At 41.8% G+C, this 21935-nt stretch overlaps 5 protein-coding genes across 5 annotated transcripts; 2 read left to right on the top strand and 3 right to left on the bottom strand.

Moving 5' to 3' along the window:
* Nucleotides 1-5174: 5174 nt before the first annotated feature.
* Bfra_007681 (putative extracellular dioxygenase protein) lies at nt 5175-6339 on the top strand (the record flags this gene model as incomplete). The annotated part of the gene is made up of 3 exons (XM_037338052.1): nt 5175-5409; nt 5481-5633; nt 5693-6339. 3 exons carry the CDS (start codon nt 5175-5177, stop codon nt 6337-6339), a joined length of 1035 nt encoding a protein of 344 aa, XP_037190115.1.
* A 1918-nt stretch (nt 6340-8257) lies between these two features.
* On the bottom strand, nt 8258-9172 carry Bfra_007680 (uncharacterized protein; the record flags this gene model as incomplete). Its single annotated transcript, XM_037338051.1, has 1 exon — nt 8258-9172. The coding sequence occupies one exon, from the start codon at nt 9170-9172 to the stop codon at nt 8258-8260; it is 915 nt and encodes a 304-aa protein (XP_037190114.1).
* An 879-nt stretch (nt 9173-10051) lies between these two features.
* Bfra_007679 (uncharacterized protein) lies at nt 10052-10408 on the bottom strand (the record flags this gene model as incomplete). The annotated part of the gene is made up of 1 exon (XM_037338050.1): nt 10052-10408. One exon carries the CDS (start codon nt 10406-10408, stop codon nt 10052-10054), a length of 357 nt encoding a protein of 118 aa, XP_037190113.1.
* Nucleotides 10409-14421: 4013 nt separating this feature from the next.
* Nucleotides 14422-15649, bottom strand: Bfra_007678 (putative mitochondrial 54s ribosomal protein 7 5 protein; the record flags this gene model as incomplete). Its single annotated transcript, XM_037338049.1, has 4 exons — nt 14422-14547; nt 14604-14692; nt 14742-15337; nt 15393-15649. The coding sequence occupies 4 exons, from the start codon at nt 15647-15649 to the stop codon at nt 14422-14424; spliced, it is 1068 nt and encodes a 355-aa protein (XP_037190112.1).
* A 764-nt stretch (nt 15650-16413) lies between these two features.
* On the top strand, nt 16414-19157 carry Bfra_007677 (putative ubiquitin c-terminal hydrolase family protein; the record flags this gene model as incomplete). Its single annotated transcript, XM_037338048.1, has 4 exons — nt 16414-16515; nt 16691-16780; nt 16830-17204; nt 17253-19157. The coding sequence occupies 4 exons, from the start codon at nt 16414-16416 to the stop codon at nt 19155-19157; spliced, it is 2472 nt and encodes an 823-aa protein (XP_037190111.1).
* Nucleotides 19158-21935: the final 2778 nt, after the last annotated feature.

The following is a 21935-nucleotide window of genomic DNA, read 5'->3' as shown; positions in this document are numbered from 1 at the left end:
CCCACTTTTGGAATAAAGTCACTAGTGAGATTTTGTGGAGTGGTCAGAAATTCAAAACGCAAGGTGGCCAAGAATTACTTTCGTACCTGCCGTGGAGAGGGGGGTTTTATCTACATTTGTAGGACGAAGCTGTCCCTATCGATATCCCGTTATACGAAACTGATGCATATGGGATCATGCCTTGACTCCGGAAGTTGCACGAGACAAAGGGTAAGAAATTTCACCACAAGCTGCTGAGTCGATTCGAGACCGCGTGTAAATTATTTGCATTCTTGGATATTACTTCATCCTTTCATTTATATAGCCAACATTTGGGCACGGCCTTCAACGGGCGTTCCAAGCTATTTGGGTGTAGCGATACCAATCATTTTTCTATGTTCATTTAATAGGCACCGAATGCATATATGTATTGAATGAAAATTCTGGTAGTAAAGATAGTAATTGGTAATCGGAAGAGTTACCCCACCTTTGCGCAAGTGATAAAAAGAACCGAGGCTGGCTAGATGATTACTCTTTGGAGTATATTACCGCATCTTGCACTTTTGGTGAATCTCAATCTTTAACATACAACTACTCTAAGTCCGGAGTTGATCTACAGCTCCATCCTCATTGATTGGTGCCCAACAATTCAAGCCGAATTTATTTAGATACTCCGAAACCTAATACAGTCAAAAAGGAGCTTCGGAGTAGGGGTACGGACGGTAGTGGGGTGCATTAGTTTTGTAGATGTGACCCATCAATCTGGCTCGGTTAACGGATTTGGTTATATGTGCGCTTACATTATTGGTAAGTGCTCTGATTGCTCTGATTCGAGTGAGTCGATTATCGTCATGTTTTTATGTGTCACCATGAATTTTTAGTGATATCGTGTGCTTATATATGCAGGTTTGTCACAATTAATATATCTTTTCATAACTGTGCGTACGATCACAAGCAAAAGGTACCACCATACCACCATTACTTTGTACCTGTGGAAAACCTTGGAATCCTACATGTACTGGAGTAGTATTCGACCTCCAAAACTGGAAAGTCGAGATGGGAATGATACTCCATATATGCAAGGTATCTCTTTGTTGAGACGAATTGACGACCGCTGCATGAAAATAAGGTAGCTAATTTCAATGCCAATCGTTACACAATGCACGCCGGGTTAACGTTTGGAAATACTACCACGCTCAGTGCGAATTCACTTTTCACATTTATGTCGATCTCAGATTAGGATCACACAGAGTGGCCAGATACGTCTGTACATGGCACTACACGGCTCTGATATTATTCCAGGAAAGTTTGATCTGGCGGCGATACAAGACTATAAGAGTTCCAGGTGCCTTTTGATGGAGCAAGATTCACCAAATCTTCATTTGGATTTGGATTGACCAACTTTGTTGCTGCTCTCCGAATACCCTTATTAAAATTGGGGTTGAAGATATGGAATCGAAGTTACATGAAATACATAATGGGATTCAAGATATTTGGGTATTACATTCGCAGTGTAGACCCAGATATACAAACAGTATGATCTTCAACGCATGGTGCCACGTCTCATAGTGACATGTTTACTACACAAAATCGTGCGACAGTTACAGATTGAGCCCTCGGTATGATGCAAGAGTTATCATTATCGTTTCTTTGCCACCGATAACAATCTTTGCCGAGCCGGTCTTTGAATACAGCCGTAGCGCGGAGATTATGGGGAATTAAATGGCTAGGAAATGGAGTTCTGCACCGAACTTTCGCAGCATGACCGATGCATTTGCCACCGCACCTTTCGTTTTTACCGCTCTGTGCGGAAAGGCCATACGGCGATACATTTTTGACTGTTTCAGAATTGGGATCTTTTCTAAGGGAGGAAATTACTTATTTATTGTTAAAGAGATAGAGCAGGGACAGTATGGACTTTGCCTTCGTTCGAAGTGTCATCATACGACCATGGATTAGTTCTGAGCCTTGACAAGATGATTTCCCGAGGTCTACTCTCGTGACGGACGACATAAGCCAGGGAGATATTAATGACCGTATCTTGACATGATCCCCCCTACAAATGGCCTTCTACCATGAAACCATCGAGGCTCTAACAATCGATAGGTATATTAATCAAATATCAATACTCGCGAATTTGGCAATTCAACGCCCCGGGCATTTAAAGTCAGCAGAACTAATGTCAGTCCCTGCTCCCTCATCAGCGTGCAGACCTTTGCACATGAGATCAAACTTGATGATCTAGAATTATCTCAAGTACCTCAATACTATGATATCTCGCCTTTTGCCTACCTAAAGAACGACACGGACGGGTGCTTGCACGACTCAGTACCGTAAGCCGCAGCATTTGGCTTTGCATGCTATCCATGGATATATTTAGCTTTTGCTTGCCACATACTTTGCGATGCATGCCACCTGCTCTGCTGACAGGTATACGAGCAACCCTATTATATCAATGAGTGACGGGCGTGAACACTGATTCCTTCAACCCCGTGGAAGATACTGGACTGGGATCACATCCTGCATTCACCAGCAAATGATGTACGCAGAAAGATCATATTTCTGCTCTGTATAATGCCTAAATTGCAATAGCTTGCTTTATCTAGACTGGAGCATGACTTTGTTTCTAGGATGTAAGTCTTAGTCTTCTTGTTGCAGCTCCTGACCTTGATTTCTACTGGTCATGAAAAGACGCGCCACCATGCTATTATGACGAAATATGGGGCTTGTTGAAGACTCTACGCCGCTGCCATGCGTTTCTAGCATGTTACGATGCGGAGGATCGATCTTTCGGGACAATGGAAATTTCTCACTCCGTCATACTGATTGTTATCGAAGATTATCCGCCGAAATTGAAAGTGGAGACGGATCTTCTTTTTCACTTGAGTTCCATACATGTTCCTTCATGTTGAAGTGTACCGGAGCTTGATTATCCACGCCTCGGAGTTTGAACCACGCGATTTGAAATTGGATGGAAATTGGCAATCCCAACTTTGGATATTACTGCCGAGCACGTGAGAACCTGAACACCCAAAATGACTCCTGCATGATCAAGGGATTCAAATCGAATACTTTTTGTGAAAGTAAATTCACTCATTTTGCCAGGATCTGAGACAACTCTTGACGCTCAGCGACACAAGATTGTGACAGTTGTCCAAATCTATTCTGATGTCAAATTTAGCTCGATGTGAAAACTCTCTTTATGTTTTGTACTTGAACCTTACTTAAGCTTCTTTTCCAAAGCGGAGAATCTTTCATATCTTCAGATTTTATAATTAAATCACAATGAGATTAGGTGATGCGGAGGTCACATGACACTTTACAGTCCCAAAGGAGAAGAATGTTGCAGAATTTCCTCCGGCAACCCACTTCATAACAGAAACATTTCAAACACTTATCAGGTTAAGGACTGCTAGGAAGCCATAAATAATGACGAATAGCTGTTTCTAGTCCTTTGGGAATTCAAAATCCCGAAAGAAAAAAACGATCTAGACATGGCTAGAGAAATATTCAGGAACACCTGTCCCTTCCCCCGGGGTCAAATGTGTTGTTGACAAGGGCTTTATTTTACGCCTTTGATTCAAGATATCGAGAACTATCCCGGAAGATCTTGAACTAATTCAATCAGGAATTCGTTCAGGTTATACGCACGCCGACAGCTTCTCGCTTTCATATCAATAGAGACCTCTCATTGTCCCATGCTTGGATTTTAAGAAATCTACTCTGCTCCACGACACGTATTTTACTTGTGTATATTCCTCAAGAGATTAGGAAATCATCGCACAGAAAACAGTGTCTTCGTTTGAGTCGAAAGTTATCACAAGCTGGCCAGTAGTACCTATGGCTCGGAATTATTCTACATGCATGGGATTTCACGCCGCTTAACCCTCCTATCGGGTACGGGATTAGCTCGGCTGGACATATGACGATACATTAGGAAGCCAATCACAGCTGGTGTATTGGTTATGGAAACATGTCATCTCATACTTGGTCGCCGCTTCGAAGTCATGGAAGTCAATGAAATCGCGATTTCCTGGATTGTCTGCGAGTACGTTATTTGGGCCAAAGCGACAACAGCATCGATTTGAAGATTACTCGTTTTTGATCCGATCATATCCCAATGGGGCTTGCAGGAATCAAGTGGGAAAAGACACATATCACTACCATTATTATATTCATAAAAGTTACATGTCTCAAGAACTTGCAAGTGCTTAATTACACTTTATGGCTACGTTACATTCCAAAAAATCGATGAATCTGGACCGAGGTATCAATCAATGCCATCAAGTGGTATTGGCTTTACCAGATGAACCATAAGATTTTTTAAAGACGAACCGATTGTCTTAGATTCTCCATACGTAGCCGCTTTCAATGCTATGTATTATCATTCAATAAAGATACGGAACGTGAACTGCACAGCCAGACCTCGATATTCAAGAGAGTATCAGCCTTGAATTAAGCGGGAGGGTCGACTCTAGCCTTGGCGGCAATTCTTCAATGCCAAGGCCCACAACGCGCGTTTTGCTCCACTTTCTAGACTATTCCAAAGAGAATTCGCGTCAACTGCCCAGCACGGTATTGGGTGCCGTGCTAATGTGGCTCATTCAATCCGCAATCCTTTTTTCCTCCGTCCAATCAAATGTCTCTTGTTGCAAATATACCTTTACTTGATGCACTGACCTCGACATATGTCAGTGCGATTTTAGAGTACTAAATAAGCTGCCAAGAACAATGGAGCCGGGTACCTGCATGGAGCTTTCTTGGAAACCCCGTCTGTTGCGTTTCTCCCATCATACTGCCAGTGGGGGGCCGGCAGTGACATACTGTTACGGTTGTTCTTGTGCTAGTGGAACGTCGCCAGTGACATGCTATGGAGACTGTTTGAAGTGTTGTTCTTCTTCTTTTGCAAGTGATAAGATGGAGGTTACAATTGAAGTGGCAACGGGTACGTAGAACCTAATCTATTCTATGCTTAATCCCTGGGGATATTGGACTGCCAGTTCAAGATGAATTCGTAAGCTCCTTCGGCACTGGCGACAATTCTGAAGGTGGAAGAAACTACATGGGGAAGAGTGAAGATATATAAATTCGACGATGTTTTGCTAGAAAAGAATTTCTAGCCATCCTCAGCATCACCAATAAGAGTCTTCTAACGTTTACAACTTTTTGAACAATCACCGAACACTCATCCGACAATGCATTTCTCAGCGGCTGCTATTTCAGTCATTTTGGCGACCTCTGTCATTGCTCATCCAGGTCATGATGTTAGACAAGAGATTGCCGAGAGAGCTTCCTTCATGTCTCAACTCAAAACCCGTGATCTCAGCCACTGCTCTGCGAAGTTGAAGGCTAGAGGCCTTGAGCAAGCAGCCGTCGCAAGACGCTCTGCCATTGCTAAAAAAGAGAGAAAGAAGAGAGGTATCAACTCTGGTAGGTTCTAACTCGCTGTTTTCCACTACCTCTCAAATTCATGCAGAGAAACTAATCCATTTTATGAACAGAACAACGTTACTTGAAGGCAAGAGATGAGGCGACTGTTCTGAACACTACACACTTGTCTACTGTAGACTATGACACTACTACTGATGAGTCTGTTGTGTTCTCCGGAAATAACTCTTGCATTCTCAGCCCAGAAGTCACCCAGGGCCCTTACTGTAAGTTGAAGTTCCATCTCCATCCAACAATATCAACAAATTCTGATCCCTAAACTCAGACGTCTCTGGTGAATATGTCCGAACAGACATCGTCGAAGAACAAGAGGGAGTTGATCTCATTCTCGATACCCAAGTAATTGAAATGTCTACCTGCGATCCCGTCACCAACGCCTTTGTCGAGATCTGGCACTGCAACTCTACCGGTGTATACAGTGGTATAGTCGCCTCAACTAACGGCAACTCCGCCGATGCCGCCAACATCAACGCCACTTTCCTCCGCGGTCTCCAGCCAACCGACTCCGAAGGTGTCGCTCAATTTCAAACTCTCTTTCCCGGTCACTACACCTCTCGCTCGAATCACATCCACGTCCTCGTTCACTTTAACGGAACTACCTATGAAAACGGTACCTATGGTGGTGGTGTCATCTCCCACGTGGGACAAATGTTCTTTGATCAAGACTTGATTACTCAAGTTGAGGCTGTTTCTCCATATAGCACCAACAACCAACCAACAACTTTGAACTCTGAAGATAGCGTTTTGGTTGATGAGGCTGCTTCCTCTGATCCTATGATTAACTACTCGCTTTTGGGTGAGACTGTTGCTGATGGTATCTTCGGATGGTTGGCTTTCGGTGTTGATGTTTCGAAGTCTTACAACGTTAAGCCTGCTGCTAGCTTGTACTCCAGTGGTGGTGTTGAAAACTAGAAGGCTGTAGAAGGCGGTGATTGATTATTGATGAGATCAGTCCTAAGGAAGATGGTGATTTAGCGATGTTTTATTCGATGTGTTAGCGAAGCAAGTTATTCTGTTACATTCAATTACATTCAAGTACAAACAAATTGAAACTTAACTCTGACCCAATGTCTCCATATGTCGTCCAAATAATTGATGGTATGTGCCCAGGAGTATCTTTGCTTGATTGTATGCTTTATTCTATGCTTAATTTATCCGGACTTCTAACATGATACCTTTTTCGCTGAATTCCTCAACAAATTTACAGGGGATTTGAATTAGACCTGTTTGGTTTTAATTTGAGTCTGTGAATACGGGGCATCGAAAGATTCTATTGAAATATTATTTTTCATGTTGATTTTCCAGTAAAGCATGAATTATGTTTCCCACTCCTCGAGTATGGAAGCAAATCCAAATCGATATGAGGGTGGATCGCAGTGGGTCTATCATCCTGAAGATTTTTTTAGCTATATAAAAGAAAAGACGGAGCGTGAAATCAAACTTTTCACATAGGCAGAACAACTGTTGACATTGTTCCGAGCATGTGCACACTCTGCGGCGTGTGTTTCAATATATCCGGCTACTACCCTGGTGGTATCATGATGAAGGGACTGGTTAATCTAGCCATCGTCACCTGAGCCTATAAAAATGTATGGTCATTGCCGAATGTCACATTCCGTTGTCTATACTTCTCCTTTTCGTTGTCATTCATCTATCCATATTAGATGCGAGTCGAAATATACGCCCAAGTCATCTTTTCCCTACAATTCTCGCGAGCGTACTTCCTCAAGCGCAATCTTGATTGAATCAACAAGATATAGACGACGAAAACACCGTTGTATGCTTCTGATTTTATAAATACAGTCTTTCAACAATCGTATGGAATTGATCTCGAGAAGCGTGGTGGTTTCATCAAAGATCAGCTACTAAACCGACTTTATATACAACCCTGCAAAGCAAGTCACCACGTGCGTCTCAATAGCATGGTGAGTATCACAACTATCTCAAGGTCTCGCTATTTGACAGCCAAGAAACCTTCCTTTGAAATTGAAAGTATCAAACACATGCTTTGAATGGATAGTCAAATTTGCTTAAGGAGTTGCCGAATTTCTTCAGGCTACGATGGAGCGAGAGAATGCTGGTTCTTATTATACTCCGAGATAGCAGATCGATTTCTCATCGAGAATTAAGTCTAAATACTCATTTCATGTATTTCCCTAGGTGTTGATGAACAGTTTACTGAGAAATGATAACAACAACAATAATAATGATATTGATAATGAAAATATTATACTTAATCAAAGTTGAGTACCTGCCGGAGAAGATTTACAATGCTTGATTACGGCGGATTGTTTTTGGTTGGATGTGTAGTACGATCAGTGGCAGAATCTGGTACCAATATATTCTAATTACACCCTTATGCCGAGCATGCCATTCTGTGGCGATATCAAACGAATGCACGGCTGACAATTCTCAGAAAGATCATCGTTGGTGCAAGAGTAGGCAGGGTTTTTGTGATCTTACATTTGTATACTACACAAAGGTACGAAGTTTCCAATCTAATTCTACAGGTTGTAGAGGTCACGAGCGAGTATCCTAATAAATCCCATTCTCCATTCAGCCAAGAACTACGACAACCGAATCAAGACATTCTCCAAACCTCTGCATCAACTCTCCACCCCCAATAATCATGTTTGCTTTTTTCCAAGGGCATCAAGAAAGGCCACGGACCTTTTCTTAGCACATAATTTTCCAACAGTTTCGCAAAGGTTATGTCTGTCCCCGGAACAGTATTCGAATTCCAGTCATATATGTTTTTTCTATTGTCACACGTCAGAAGTTCGAATTTCTGGAGTAAGAGATTATCTCTCAACGAGGTAAGCATTTCTTTTCATTGGAATCGTGTGAGATGATTCCAACCACTACCAGGTCCGCATCCATATCCTCCGCTAAGACGCAATTTCCTGAGAGTAGACTGATGTCGCTCGAGAAATGAAATGAGAAGGGGTCCTGGAATATCTGTTTGATGAAGACGAAGACTTTCCAAACGAGGGATTGTGATGCTATAAAAGTAATTTTTCCACGCAATCTGAAAGTCTGGTGTCATGTTTGTAGAAAGATTCATTACAAACATTAAGTCTAATCTCCGAAGACGCTGAGCTGAAATCAAAAGGTCAGTGATTTTTTGAGCGACGAGCGAATCCTGCCAGGATATAGATCCATAGTCGCAGAATCCAATGGATAATTGCTCAAAAGGGGTGACTAGACCACTGAGAGATCTATATGAATGGCCAGAACACTCAGATAAAAGACAAAGTCGATGCAGAGAGGGTTGTAGGGGAATGAAAGGATGAGAACCCAGTTCTTGGGATGACAAGCAATCCATGGGTAGACAATCAAATTCAACGGATGAAAGAGCCACACCAGCCGCATTGATTGCTGCTACTATCGAAGTGTAATACCATTGAGACAAATCATCCGCTACAAATTGTGTTCGCTCTTCTTCAATTGTCGAGTTCCAACTGGGAATCCATGTTGACGTCGATTGAAACATATCATCCGAAAGCGGATAACTAAGTGAGGTGACCGTGAGGCTTTTGAAATTAGGAAGACTACTGAAAGCTTTTGCCAAGTGAACGGGATCACAGAAGCCAGATTCATTAGCGATTCGTTTCCGAAGAATCTCTCTCACATCTGAAAAGTAAAAAATCCATTTTCTCGCATCACTCGAATCTAGAAATATGATTATCGAATTGATTGTTTGAGCTAGATGCGGGCATTCGGACACTTTGCGCAGTCTATCCATATCTGTTAGTTGACAATGAGGGTGAAGTTTGAAGCCATCTCGGAATAGTCTCTCGGTCCCGGTTATAGCCCAAGCTCGAGATATCAAGGTAATTAAAAATGTGTGCTTTGATTTCAGATGGGAGACCTAGGTCGAGAAGGGGGTCGAGACTGAGATTTGAGGTTGCGCGTACTTCTTCGCTTTTTAGCGGTCTTTGTGATGTTGATCTTTGGAATTGTTGTGCGTTCATCAGGGCAGGCATTAGTTAGAATTGAGGCACAAACAATAAAAATAGATGATGATAGAACAAGAGTTGATAGAAGTAGAGTGAACATAAGCATAACAAAATTGGGAGCACAAAGGATTCTGTAGAGTTTAGGAATGTAGTTGAAACGAACAAAATTCGATTCACTAGACAGGCCGAAAAATGAAAGGAAGGAACGATCAAGAAATCAGATTAATGCCAATACCACTGGTATATTGTAGATAGCCCTGCGATATCTTTTGAACTACTTTGGGTCTAAGATGCCACTAGTTGATGAGAGTATCATCAAGGCAAAAACATACACCAATTTCCCTAAATACGAATTACGCGAAACTCATGAACGAAAAGCTTTCGACGAAGTATCATTGATGAAAGACACCACCTCCAAAACCAAACGCTCATACTCGGACAACCTAGCCTATATCCATGGCATTTTTACTGTTCCCCATTATTTTCAAATATAATTGCTCGGATGTCGATATATTCCGCAAGTTTCCCAAGATCCCAATCGATATCAAAATGCCAAAACTCCATTGCCCCGTGATGGTATTCGTTTGTCATCGCAAGCTGCCCAATGTCCAAAATAACCCGTGACTTTGCGATAATTCCTATTATTCACAATTCCAGCAATAACTTCACATCACGCTACAACCACAACAGCAAGCTGCCGCACATCCTGCACAACATCCTAAAGCGACATCATCTTTGTTGTGTTTCTTCTCAACCTTTTGTTGCTGAACATATACCACTTCCCTCGGTCCTCCCTTTCCATCAGTCATTAGGTATGTAGGTTGAGGTTGGGCTGGCGCCTTGTATTCGTATTCTTGAGTGTAGACCGGTGGCATATTTGCGACATCTGCTGGTTCACGATCCCAGAGACTTTTTTGTGGCTGTTGAGGTTGCTGTGCCATTTTCGACTGTGAATAATAATCGTAAATCTGTTGGTTTTCCGCTGGTGATTGGGTTGATGAACGCGGTCTGGGGGTTGACATTTAGATATTGAAAGGTCTGACGTTGAGTTCATTCCCTATCCCCGCTCCAAGTCTTTATGATTCACTTCAATCTTCCCTGGCTGTGATATCGTATGTTTGTGAGTCAATTAAGCAGCCAGATTGCATTCACTTCCAGCATGAAAACGAAACGAGCAACAGCAAGGAGGTTAATACTTATTCATTTCATTTCATTCCATGATCTTATTCTCACCCAACAATAGGCTGAGGAGGAACCTGACTTGTGTCCCTGCCGGACAACTCAGCCTCTTGCCATATCCAATCATGAAGGATGATGATCAAAAATGAGGTTGCAGGCAGTGCCAAGCAATTTTAGGAAAAGGATCAGTTGATATGGTGCAAGGATCTTACATAAGCAAGTGAGGTTGATTACTCGATCAGACCACAATACCATCCTTTCTTCAATAACAAGTATAAAATTCACACGACGAAGAATCCTTCATAGAACAAATCAAACTCTTTTGTCCTTCTAGAATATCTGAATAAGGGGGGAGAATTCATCTAAACTCTAAACTATCGACGCCAATCGCGACTCCACTCCGAACTATTAGTTGTCGATCAATGCGGCTTGGCTTCTATTCATCGACCTACATTTGCTCTAAATATTTTATTGGTCTTAGGTTTCCCGTCATACAAAAATAGACATGCCGCCTCGAGGTCCTCGACTGCAATTCAAGCCACTTTTCTACCTCATCGCTTTCCCTCTGCTCATATTGAGCGTTCGAAAGCCTCACGTTCCTTCCCACAAGAAGGTATAAACATTGTATCTTCGTAGGGTATACGGAGACCGAAATAGATCGTGCATAAGGCTGAGGGGGCGATATTTGGATAAGGATGAGGCTCATAGTCTAGGATGTGTTTTGAGATGAACCGCTGTTGGACCCAAAACACACGATGTGTCAGCCTCAGCCTTTTGACCCCACAATTTAAGACTTAAGTTGTTTCCTAGACCGGGTCAAATAGTTGGTCTGAACCTAAACCCAAATGGTTGGTACGAATCATGGCTAGGCAATCTAAATTCTACTTCGGACGTGTTCCTTCACCTGGGCTATGATATAGTTAGGCATGGCGAGAGGGTAGAAACATCCCCAAAAGCAGCTTAGTATAGAACCAAACCTGTTGGACTTCCGACGTCGATTATACCGAGTTCCAAATGCCACGGCGATGCTTATGCTACGAGACAAATCTCATATGCCTTGGAGCGTGGTGTTCAGCTCCAAAAACGACCTTTCAACAAAAATCATCCCCAGTCTCAGCTCCACGACATCAATTTTCAAGTCCAACATCGAAAAGAGATATGACGCTAGATTGCACTTCAATCACCTAGTAGTAGTTTGTTAGGAGATATGGTGTTTTATCACGAGACACGAGTTGAGTAACGAAGTTATGCAACGAAAATCTACTCCTTCTGCTTTGTTGCAAATTTGGGCTTGTCAAGGAAAGAAAGCTTTTCCTTTCTGTGTTCCTAGCTTCGATCGTGAGACTTCTCTTCTTATTCTCATCGCTGCCTTTCCCGATTCATGTTTGTATGGAGGTTAAATAGTAGCTTGTTTCAACAGGGGGCACCTCTTCATCCCTTCGAGTGCAGAGCCGTTGGTCTATTCTTGCGTGGGGGAAATTCATTGCCGGATTCACCCTATTAACGTAAGGCTCTAAATTATCAAGAAATACTTAAATGGCTTGAAGTGTTGATATCATTGTGAATGTTAATGAACTCCGAATATTGAATACTTTGTCTGATCCAGTAACCCAGATCATTAGATGTCCCGGTTTTATGTAAAGTCTCCCACCCGCACTCATATTACCTTCCCATAGTAGAGTTTGCGCTGCGGTTGTCACTTTGGAGCCTGGATGTCAGGTTCACTATTTCTTTTCCCATTTTCCTATCGGTCGCTATTGTACACGTGAGCCCTCAAAATCTATCTCAAATATACTGCATCGTTCTAATGTACCACTTTTTTTCGGTATACTACTTCTGCTATCAGACTACTCTCCTACATTATCGTCGATCTGGGAAGAATTTTTGCCGGCACTTGTTATCGTTGTCGCTAAACAACTACGTAATTTCATCCCATCCGGAGAATTTATATTTGCTACGTTTTGTCGAAATACTGATAATGAAGATCAAAATAGATTCATGCTTTTTTTTCGCAGAAGACAAACAAATCCCAGATTCGAATTCGCTTGGAAGTATGTTCACTCAAGACTACTAGCAGGATGGTATTTTCAAATCATTCTCAAAAGGAGTCCAAGCATGTAATAACGTTGCTCTTATATCATCATACGGTTGGCCTTTGTTTGATGTAGCATCAGATACTATTTATACCATTACTGGAAGACTGTCTAGTCTCCGTTCCTTATCTAGCCCTTAGTATCGGTTTATGTTGCTTCTACCGAATTTTCGTGAAGCAGTGTATATATTATGTCAGCTATAGATAGACTGAATCAATTGTAAACTTACTACTACTACTACTACTACTACTACTACTACTACTATGTCATGTTGCTGGGAGCTCGCCATAACGGATACCTCTAGACATCCAGGAGAAGTACTGCTAGGAAATAACTTCTAATGTCTACCATTCGATGCGACGATAATCCTGGATTAGATGTCCACAGTTCCCATTTCAGCATGTTCAAAAGGAAATTCTCAAACGCCGTCGAGGTCATGCGGTTTTTGTCGTTGTTGAAATCATTTCATCATTGTGAATTTCTATTAACACGTCGATTTTACCGTCTATGCAACTACTCTTAGACCTAAAGCTGCGTTGAGGAAGAGGAAGTTGCACGGGTCGCTACATTCACAATTCCTTAGTATTGTCATAAAAAACTCTTTCGAAGTCTGCCGCGCCTGACTAGTCGATAGAGTCCCTATATATTTTTCACTCGAGAAGGGTATATAAAGCGATTGTGACATGGTGATTTGCTATGCATTTCCGTTGAAGAAAAGTGATGAGGATTATTGTTGTCAACCTACTCAGAAAGAGTGGATCCGACAATAACCATACAGTCCATACAACGACAATAAGAAGAAACCCAAGACGAAAATCAACAACAATAAAGCAGCAATGAAAAGTATCCAAAATGCTAACTCAAGCCCGAATCCTATCCAAAACACAATCAAACACTCGTTGAAACTCACGCCCAGAATCCTCAGAAAAAGTACGTCAATTTCCTGAACGAGTGCCATTTTTCATCACTTGTATATATCCGTTTTTCTTGGTGGAAGGATGAAGAGCTCGAGTTAGTTCTCTGGAAGCCTTATATACTTAGATATGTAACTCTTGGGAAATTATTTGGGAAGCTGAGGCGAGGAGTGGAGTAGTTGTGGAGCGAGCACGATCGAAGAGTTGATGTAATATAGGTATAGCGGTAAGGACAGTATATGATTGCTGGTGATTTATTGACTGCATAACCTGTAGATGTAGAATGCAGAATATCGAGTAAATCATCGAGATAGAAATAGATACTTGGAAGAGTGATATCTCTATGAGTTCAAAATATTTTAGAATATGTTTCTGGGTAGAATTTAGAGTAAATCACTAGGTGCCAGAGACTTCTCCTATACTTTCGATTCGAAATCTTACTTGTTCGATATCGAGTATTGAAGAAAGTCTGTGTGTTGAGAGTATCTTTCATTTCGTCAATTTGGAGGCCGAATGATGCGGGAGTATGACTAGGAAATTAGGAGTAGATGTCTGAAGTTTGAAGGCCAGTGATAGGTGAAGATTCAGGAATATTAAAGAGATGGCGCAAAGGCTGGGGGCTGGGTTCATTCACGTCTTTGTGCTCTCAGAAAATCTATAGGGTTGTCAACTAAATAACAGAAGCCACAACTTTCTCTGGTAACCTTATCTCGTTTGTAAACGAAAGTTCGCGCGATTCAAAACATAAAACTTGAGGTCAGATGTGCTGCACATGATGATTTTGTGTTACATGCTATATTTACACATGATTTACATCGTCTTATACACTTTACTTGTGAAAGATCGAATTTAATCAACTAACTTTCCGTAGAAAGGAACACCCATAGCGCTAAGCAAAAGTCTGGCATGACGATCGGATGTTGCGGTGGTTTTGACTGTAACGTGGAATCCAGGAATTAACCTAGGGGGATACATCTGGAAAATCTGTGTTAGCTTTTGAAGTACATGCAAACGATCAATATAAAACTTACATCGTAGTTGACCTGAACTTCCGGGAACAAAATAGTTCCTTCTCTATTGAAACCAAATGACAAGTTTCCACTTCCATCTCCAGTTGAGCCTATCTAAATTAGCATTCCTTCTATCACATATCTGCCGAAGAAACTCACCCTTTACACCTTGCCAATCCTTAATTTTTGGGAATACCACATTGATACACTTATCAAGGAACTCCAATGCATCGTTATTTCTCATAGTACAAGTTAGAGAAACTGGCATGCCCTTTCGAATACCGAATTGTGCGACGTTGTGTGTTGATTTGTGAATTTCTGGTCTCACACCGGTAATTGATTGTAGTAAAATACCAGCGACATGCATGTATGCGGAATCTCCAAGTGCACCCTTAACCATCGAATGAACAGTAACCTCTTCGATCTTAGGAATGTTGCGCCAAGTAATATCTTGTTCGATGAGACGTAAAACATCTCCACCACGAGGACCTCTCTTTGGTCTACCTTTATGATATGGTGATGAATCGTCCCATGTTCTTAAACGATCGGCTTTAGGAATTGTGACGGTTCCAGGTGGTTTATGAACGTATGCCATGGTCATAATGTCGTGCGAGATGGTTGATTTATAGGTTTGTTCGAGACGATTGGGACCGAATGGACCGGGAACGAATTCTCGAGAGGAAGGATCTGATTTTGGTGGAGGTTGATGAGGATGGAGGGGACCTCGATAGTATCTCGGTGATCGAAATTGGTATCTATAAAAGGTATAAGCATTGCCCCTCTCTCTCATGGAATCTGTCGCAGTCATACCGACTGGAAGGAAGTTCTCTCTTCCGCCCTTGTGCCCTCTTTACAGGGTCATAAGTCTCAATTACTTCATTTGGCACCGATGTGGAAGCAAATGAAGACTGCGATTCGAGGTCCTGGAAATCTTCTGGACTCTCTCTTGCGGCAACAGCTTCACCAGATGCATATCTGCGACAATTCCTCCCTATCGATATTGGTGATGATCTTATTTCCCTCCTCGAGAATCGACATAAAGTCGACGGTAGTTCTCGTAAAGCCATGTCGTTTGGGTATATGGAGGGATATTTTGATTAACCCTCCCAACAGCAACATCAAAAAATATCTCGATGTATGCCTTAACTTCCCGCATCAGGCAACAAGATCTCCAAAGTAAATCTTGCTTATCTAAGACATTCTGAATTATGTCCAAGAAGCAACAAGCCAGTGCGCGTGTTGATTGATTGGTTGACGGATCTTTGAACAGTTCCCAAGCCCCATGCACGTGTCATGCAGCAAGGATTAGCATTATCATTTATCGTCCGACCCTTATAAAAAAAGTTCGGAGAAAGTTCCATTTAGCACCGAGGGAAGGATCACCAAGATTCTACGCAGTACGAGCGAGCGAACTACAACAGGTGTGGAGTCGAGATTACCTAGTGGTAACCACTCCATGAAATCGAAGAAGCAACAACTACGACCATAACCACAACAACACCCGCTTTTGCTTCAAACTTTCTCTACCTACACTCAAAATAGAATACAAAAACGGTCACCAGATTCACACTCTTCAAAGTCTAATAAGACGCCTCGAACTCATCTGCGAAAGGTCCCAAAAAGCAACCAATCACTCATTCACTTCGTCTTCGGAATATGGAGTATACCAATCCTTCCCAACGTTGAATCGTATCCCATTTCTACTCGTACACAATTCGAATCAACAATCAAAACTCAGGGTCCTATTATTCCAATCATTTGACCGATCACTTCACAACAATAATATTCACAAACGGGCCTCTTCGGAAGCATCACGAACACATCCTTCATCATGAACAAATTTGGCGGCAGAAAGGATAAAGATAAGGAAACTTCACACAAACGAGATAAATCAAGAGACAACAAGTCGGCCGAAAAATCTACCGAGAAGAAGGTAATGCGCCTGCGACATCCATATCTCCTTACTTGATCTTCCAGGCACTCGAGGCGGGGAAGGTTGGCAGTTACTCATAAAGCCGCTTTCTCGTGGCGCATTTCCGATGCAATGATGACACGACGACAGAATCCTATATTCACCATTACTAACTTGTTATTCTTGTTTATCCTAGAGTCGATCAGTTTCCGACATTTTCACCTCATTGTTTGTTCATATCAGAAATTCGAAGTCGGAGAAGGAACAAGATGAAGACCAGGAAAAGGTTGGACTAGTTCACAACTACTCGGACAGCTTGGCTAATGGAACAATAGATTTCTCGGATCAGAAGCTTATTGGAATCCGATGGACACAATGATGTGAAAGACGATCAAGTTCTGTTTTGTCTCAATTCAATTTATGCCAATGGAAATGTCGAGAAAGCACATCAAATTTTGCTAGTGTTCCATAACTCGCTCTCCGGGGTCATATATCCATATGATCCAAAAATAACAATGCTCGGAGCACAGAATTCTCGTGGAGTTACCTGTTGGCTGGATTCTTTTCTAGCTTCATTGTTTACAGTCCCTACTCAATTTCAAGAACTACTCAACAACTTCTACGAAGATCCTCTCAAACAAAACCTGATCCAATTGATTAGATTATGGGTAAACCTCATGAGATCGGGCATTTTGATTGAAGTTAACATCGTTAGTTCTGCCTTCCATATACTTGATGAACTTGCTAATTCCAAACAGACCGAGCGCATCCTGGATAGTTTGATCGAATGCGGCTGGGACGACTTGGATAAACTCAAAGAGCAAGACCCGACTGAGGCACACATGAAGATTGGAGATATTCTCGATTGGCCAATGCTTGACTTAAGAGTCGATTATGAACATGGTGGTATCCGCGAAAAGGATGATCATAGAACCTCGAAAGAGCGGACGCTTCCAATCTCCATTTCAACCGATCATGAGGGGCCAGGTCGTTTGCGGCTCGAAGAATGTATTGAACGGTCCTTGTTGTCTTTAGTCAAAATTCAAAGACGCGTCGAACCCGACGATGACGACCGAAAACCAGTCCCAGAACACGTGGAGACCGCAGAAGCCGAACCTAATACTGACAAAAAGCCAACCTCAGAACATGTCGAGAACACAGAAGCCGAATCGGACACTGTATCTCCAGGCCACGTGGAGATGAATGGCCAGTCATCTTCCCAAAACCATCTCACTCGGGAGGTCACACATGATGGAGGGTCATTAAACCGTACGACGAGTCGCATGTCTACGCGTAAAGAAAGAGAAGTCGACGCGTTTATATTATCTAAGCTGATTCGTCCGTCCAGCAGTTGGTCTCCGATTTCTTGCCATTTAAATTCAAATATTGCTCCACTTAAGACCGTACCTGTACTAATTGGTGATATAGTTTGGTTTTCTAAACCCGCTCCTGCAAACAATCGAGAATTCGTTGAACGGATCAAACAAAACCATAATCCAATGCTAGGATTTGATTTGAAAAGATATCACAATGTGGAGGGACCAGACGGCAAAGAAGTTCTGAAAAAGAATAACACCCATGTTGATATCCCAAAGAAAATGAAACTACCACCACACTTGGTCCATGAATATGAAGGTTCAAACGAGGTAGCAATCTCGGATTGTTTCGAGCTGGTACTTCGATCGATGATTTGCCACGAAGGATCACTCGAAAGTGGACACTATAGATCGCTAATTCGCTTAGATGTGGAGACCAATGGTGGCTTGGATTCTGTACAACCGAAAGATGGTCAACATCCACCAGCTTATGTTGATGACTGCTGGATAGTTCACGATGACATTGCAAAGGGGGGGCGAGTAGCCAAAGTAGACATTGATGCAGCTCTGAAGCAGGACAGCAAATACGGAATGCCAGTCACTTTGTGGTATGAATTTGTTCCCATTCTGGCGAACCTTTCCCCAGAAGATTTGGCAAGATTTTCAGACAATACGACACCTCCATCGTACACATATTCTTCTGTTCCAAGTATAGATGTACAGATTTCCAAGGCCAGCCCAGATTTAAACAGTGGCAGCGGCGATGACGAAGGATATTTTACCCCACCACCGAACGATCGTTCGAACTCTGTTGTCAGATTTTCATCCGAGATTGATCGATCCCGTAGAAGTCTCAATCTTCCTGATGATGACAGAAGAGGAAGCGTTGCGGCCACGGATGCGAGTAGTGTCAGCGTTGAAAAATCAGACAACGAATCAGCTCCTGCTACGCCAGGTGAGGAGCCGGTCAGTGCCAGAACTTCAAGAACATTTCGGAGGAGCAAGGCATCTCGGAGTCGACCACCAAGTTCCTCGAACGAAAAACCCGAAAACCGTAGGTCATACTTTAAAGACTTGATTACACGGGCAAGTAAAGAGTCTTTACAAAAGCCAGACACGAGCAAAGAATCTATACCTGCTGTGCCTGCTCTGCCTAGTCTAGGATTAGATGGTCCTGTCGACTCTAGTACTAATGGAGATCTCGCGAAACCTGCTGAGACAAGTGGTGGAATATCCCGTAAAGGCAGCAAGAAGGGTAAAAGGCGAAGCAAGGATACCACGGACATGGATGCCAAAGATAAGGACAAAAATTCGGATCATTCAGATAGAGTTTGTAATATTATGTGAAAGGAGTTGAGTAAAGGCATTCTCAAGGCGTCTGGATATACTAAGAAAGTTTTATGATTTTGGAGGAGACCTACATTATGGTCGATCCTCATACATTGGTGACGGCGTTTGAGAGGTACATTCTGTTACCATTCATTATGGTTATGGTCAGGGAATGTGGATTTGGACATGGGCTTCGGTTTTAAAACGGGGTTACGGTCGTTATTAGTGAGTAAATATAACAGAATTTTGCAGCCTGCTATAGGATGCGATTTTTTAGAGGGTCGAATCAGATTATATCATCTATTCCAACCAAAGTATAGGTCAAAAGCACAATGTCCAGAAAATTGGGGCGTGGGAGATCAGTATCAATGATCGATTTCATAATGGGGAAACCTATTGCGTGCTTATAGAATCCAACCTCATCAAGGAAAGGAATTAGAGGTCAGGATGGGATTATCAATAGAGAGGACAGGGTTGGGTATAGATAGAACTTTGGGGCTGGTTATGATAGAAATGATACAGCATTACACATATATAGCGTTTTCGAACACATTATCTGAGACCCTGTTTGTATTCAGTGATTGTTGATCCGCGTTATGACATTTTGGGAGGGAATAGGACGGGCTGACATATTAGATGATTATATGAGATAAGGCTTCCTGATATTGAATCAACTCACCAAACATATATCTTTTATGACTGATGCATTTTGGCCATTCGAGGACAACATTACTCCCAAAGAATTCGAAGATCTTAAGGGATGTAATTGTGAGCTCTGTTGAGATTCTAAATAATGAGTTCTTTACTCTTCTGTTTTCCTAATGTATTCTGTTTTCCTGGATGGGAATTGTGTCTGGAGAGTTTTGTTGCATATCGCATTTTTCCCGCGTGGTCTACTCCCTTCTGTTTTTCTAACATCTTTTATTCTATTGGGTGGGAACTGTATCTGGAGAGTTTTGTTGCATATCTCATTCTTCCCGTGATTTTTATTGATATAACAGTATTTTTTAGGCCTTGGCATTACAAAAACTTGAAGTGAGCCTAGGCTAGTTTTCCAATCTGGAAATAATCACCTAGGTAGTAATAGTAAGCGGGTGAATATATTGAGTTAAGACTACTATTCTAATTTGGAAACAGTTACCCACTTAAATAGTAACAATGAGCGAGTGAATATGCGAATAGGGAATATACTGTCGATATGAAGAATACTATGGTGAGGATGTTCTCGATTGAGTATCATCTAGGAGTAAGTAAATATGAACGATACGACTTTTGTGAATGCATATACAATCTTAGATCCATAGCATTAATAATTCTACACCCCTTCCACATCTATAGAACCGATTCCTTCCTTCACCATAAACGAAAGCCAAGACATCAAGGTGAAGTGACTAGATCATCGGTAATAATATTAAAACAGACGATGTATTTATTTCCGGGAAGTTAAAGTGGGAAAGTGACGTTTAACGGGTTTTTGTAGATCATTTTTTGAGTTCTCGCTAGTTTTCGCGAGAAGAGACTAACGAGAACTAGCGAGTTTCTTTTTTAGTGCGTGGTATTAGTGTGATTGATGATGATTATTGGTTATGTGATGTGGGGTGTTTGGGATTTGTTATGATCTGGGAGGATTTTACGGTATGATTTCATCGGGGTGAGGATTTTAGGGGGTTGGGGAAGAGGTTGGTTAAGTGATGGTGGTTGATGGTGGATGCTTGATTCTTGACTAAGGGGGCCGCTCCGGGAAAATTCTCCGGAGATGTGCAACAATTGAATTTGTTTGCAGGTTTCGGGTTTGTTATTGGTTATATATCATATTCCAGCTAAATGTATGTACTCAAATGTAGGTTCTTGATTCAATTCATACTTTAAACAATTGAAAGTTTAGCGTCTTTGTATCTTCTTGGCTGGCGAGAATTCTCCGACGATATGCAACAAATTCATAGATTTGGGGGGTTGAAAGCTTGCTATTGGTTGTACATGTCTCTCTCCTACACTTGAATGTCTTAACATAATGTTTAAGCTTTTAATGGTTGAAAATTGGCTTTTCTGTATACTTCTTGGCCTGCGAAAATTCTCCGGCGAAATGCAAAATAAGGATGGTTTGTAGGTCTGTTTGTGCATTATTGATTGTTCGAAGTCTTTCTATCCTGTCTCGCTTTGTACTATCCACTTTGGAGGATGAGGTATCAAGGACCTGGTTTCCTTGAATACTCTATGGTGCAAATTGTAGGTATTGCTTTTTAGGGCGTAAAGTTCCAATGGCCATGGTAGCCAGTGAAACATCAGGGATTTTAAAGGAAATGGTTGTAAATTTAAGCTAATTGGAGATTGTTGTGTACTCGTATACCTGATTTATTCTTTCTTGTGTCTCAATGTATTACCTGAAATAGTTATTTGGTGCTATCGCCTCGAGAAGAAGAAACATGATCATGATGAATTAAGGTTCGGGGTGAGTAGATCATGAGATTCTTTCATATTATCAAACGTCATGATGGACCACCCTATCTATACTTGGTTGCAAGGACTATGGCTGCTTCTACAACTTTCGATAATCTTCTTTTATCCTGACACTAAATAACGAGATATTTTGAATTTATATTTGTGCCGTGCGTCTTGAATCTCAAGCTTTATATGACTGAATATATGCAAGAATTGAAAGTTGGAAAATCTTATGTTCATCAATAACATCATCTGTTTGAGTGATCTTTTGAGCTATGTATCGAAACCAAAAACTTGTTTCGAAGATTTTTGTGAGTTATCACATTGCGAGTAAGTATTGCTTCCTTCAGACAACAG

This window comes from Botrytis fragariae, assembly GCF_013461495.1.
Source record: "Botrytis fragariae strain BVB16 chromosome Unknown tig00000112, whole genome shotgun sequence".
NCBI lineage: Eukaryota > Fungi > Ascomycota > Leotiomycetes > Helotiales > Sclerotiniaceae > Botrytis > Botrytis fragariae.
The sequence above is the reverse complement of the archived record's forward strand: the minus strand, read 5'-3'. Positions and strand labels throughout refer to the sequence as shown.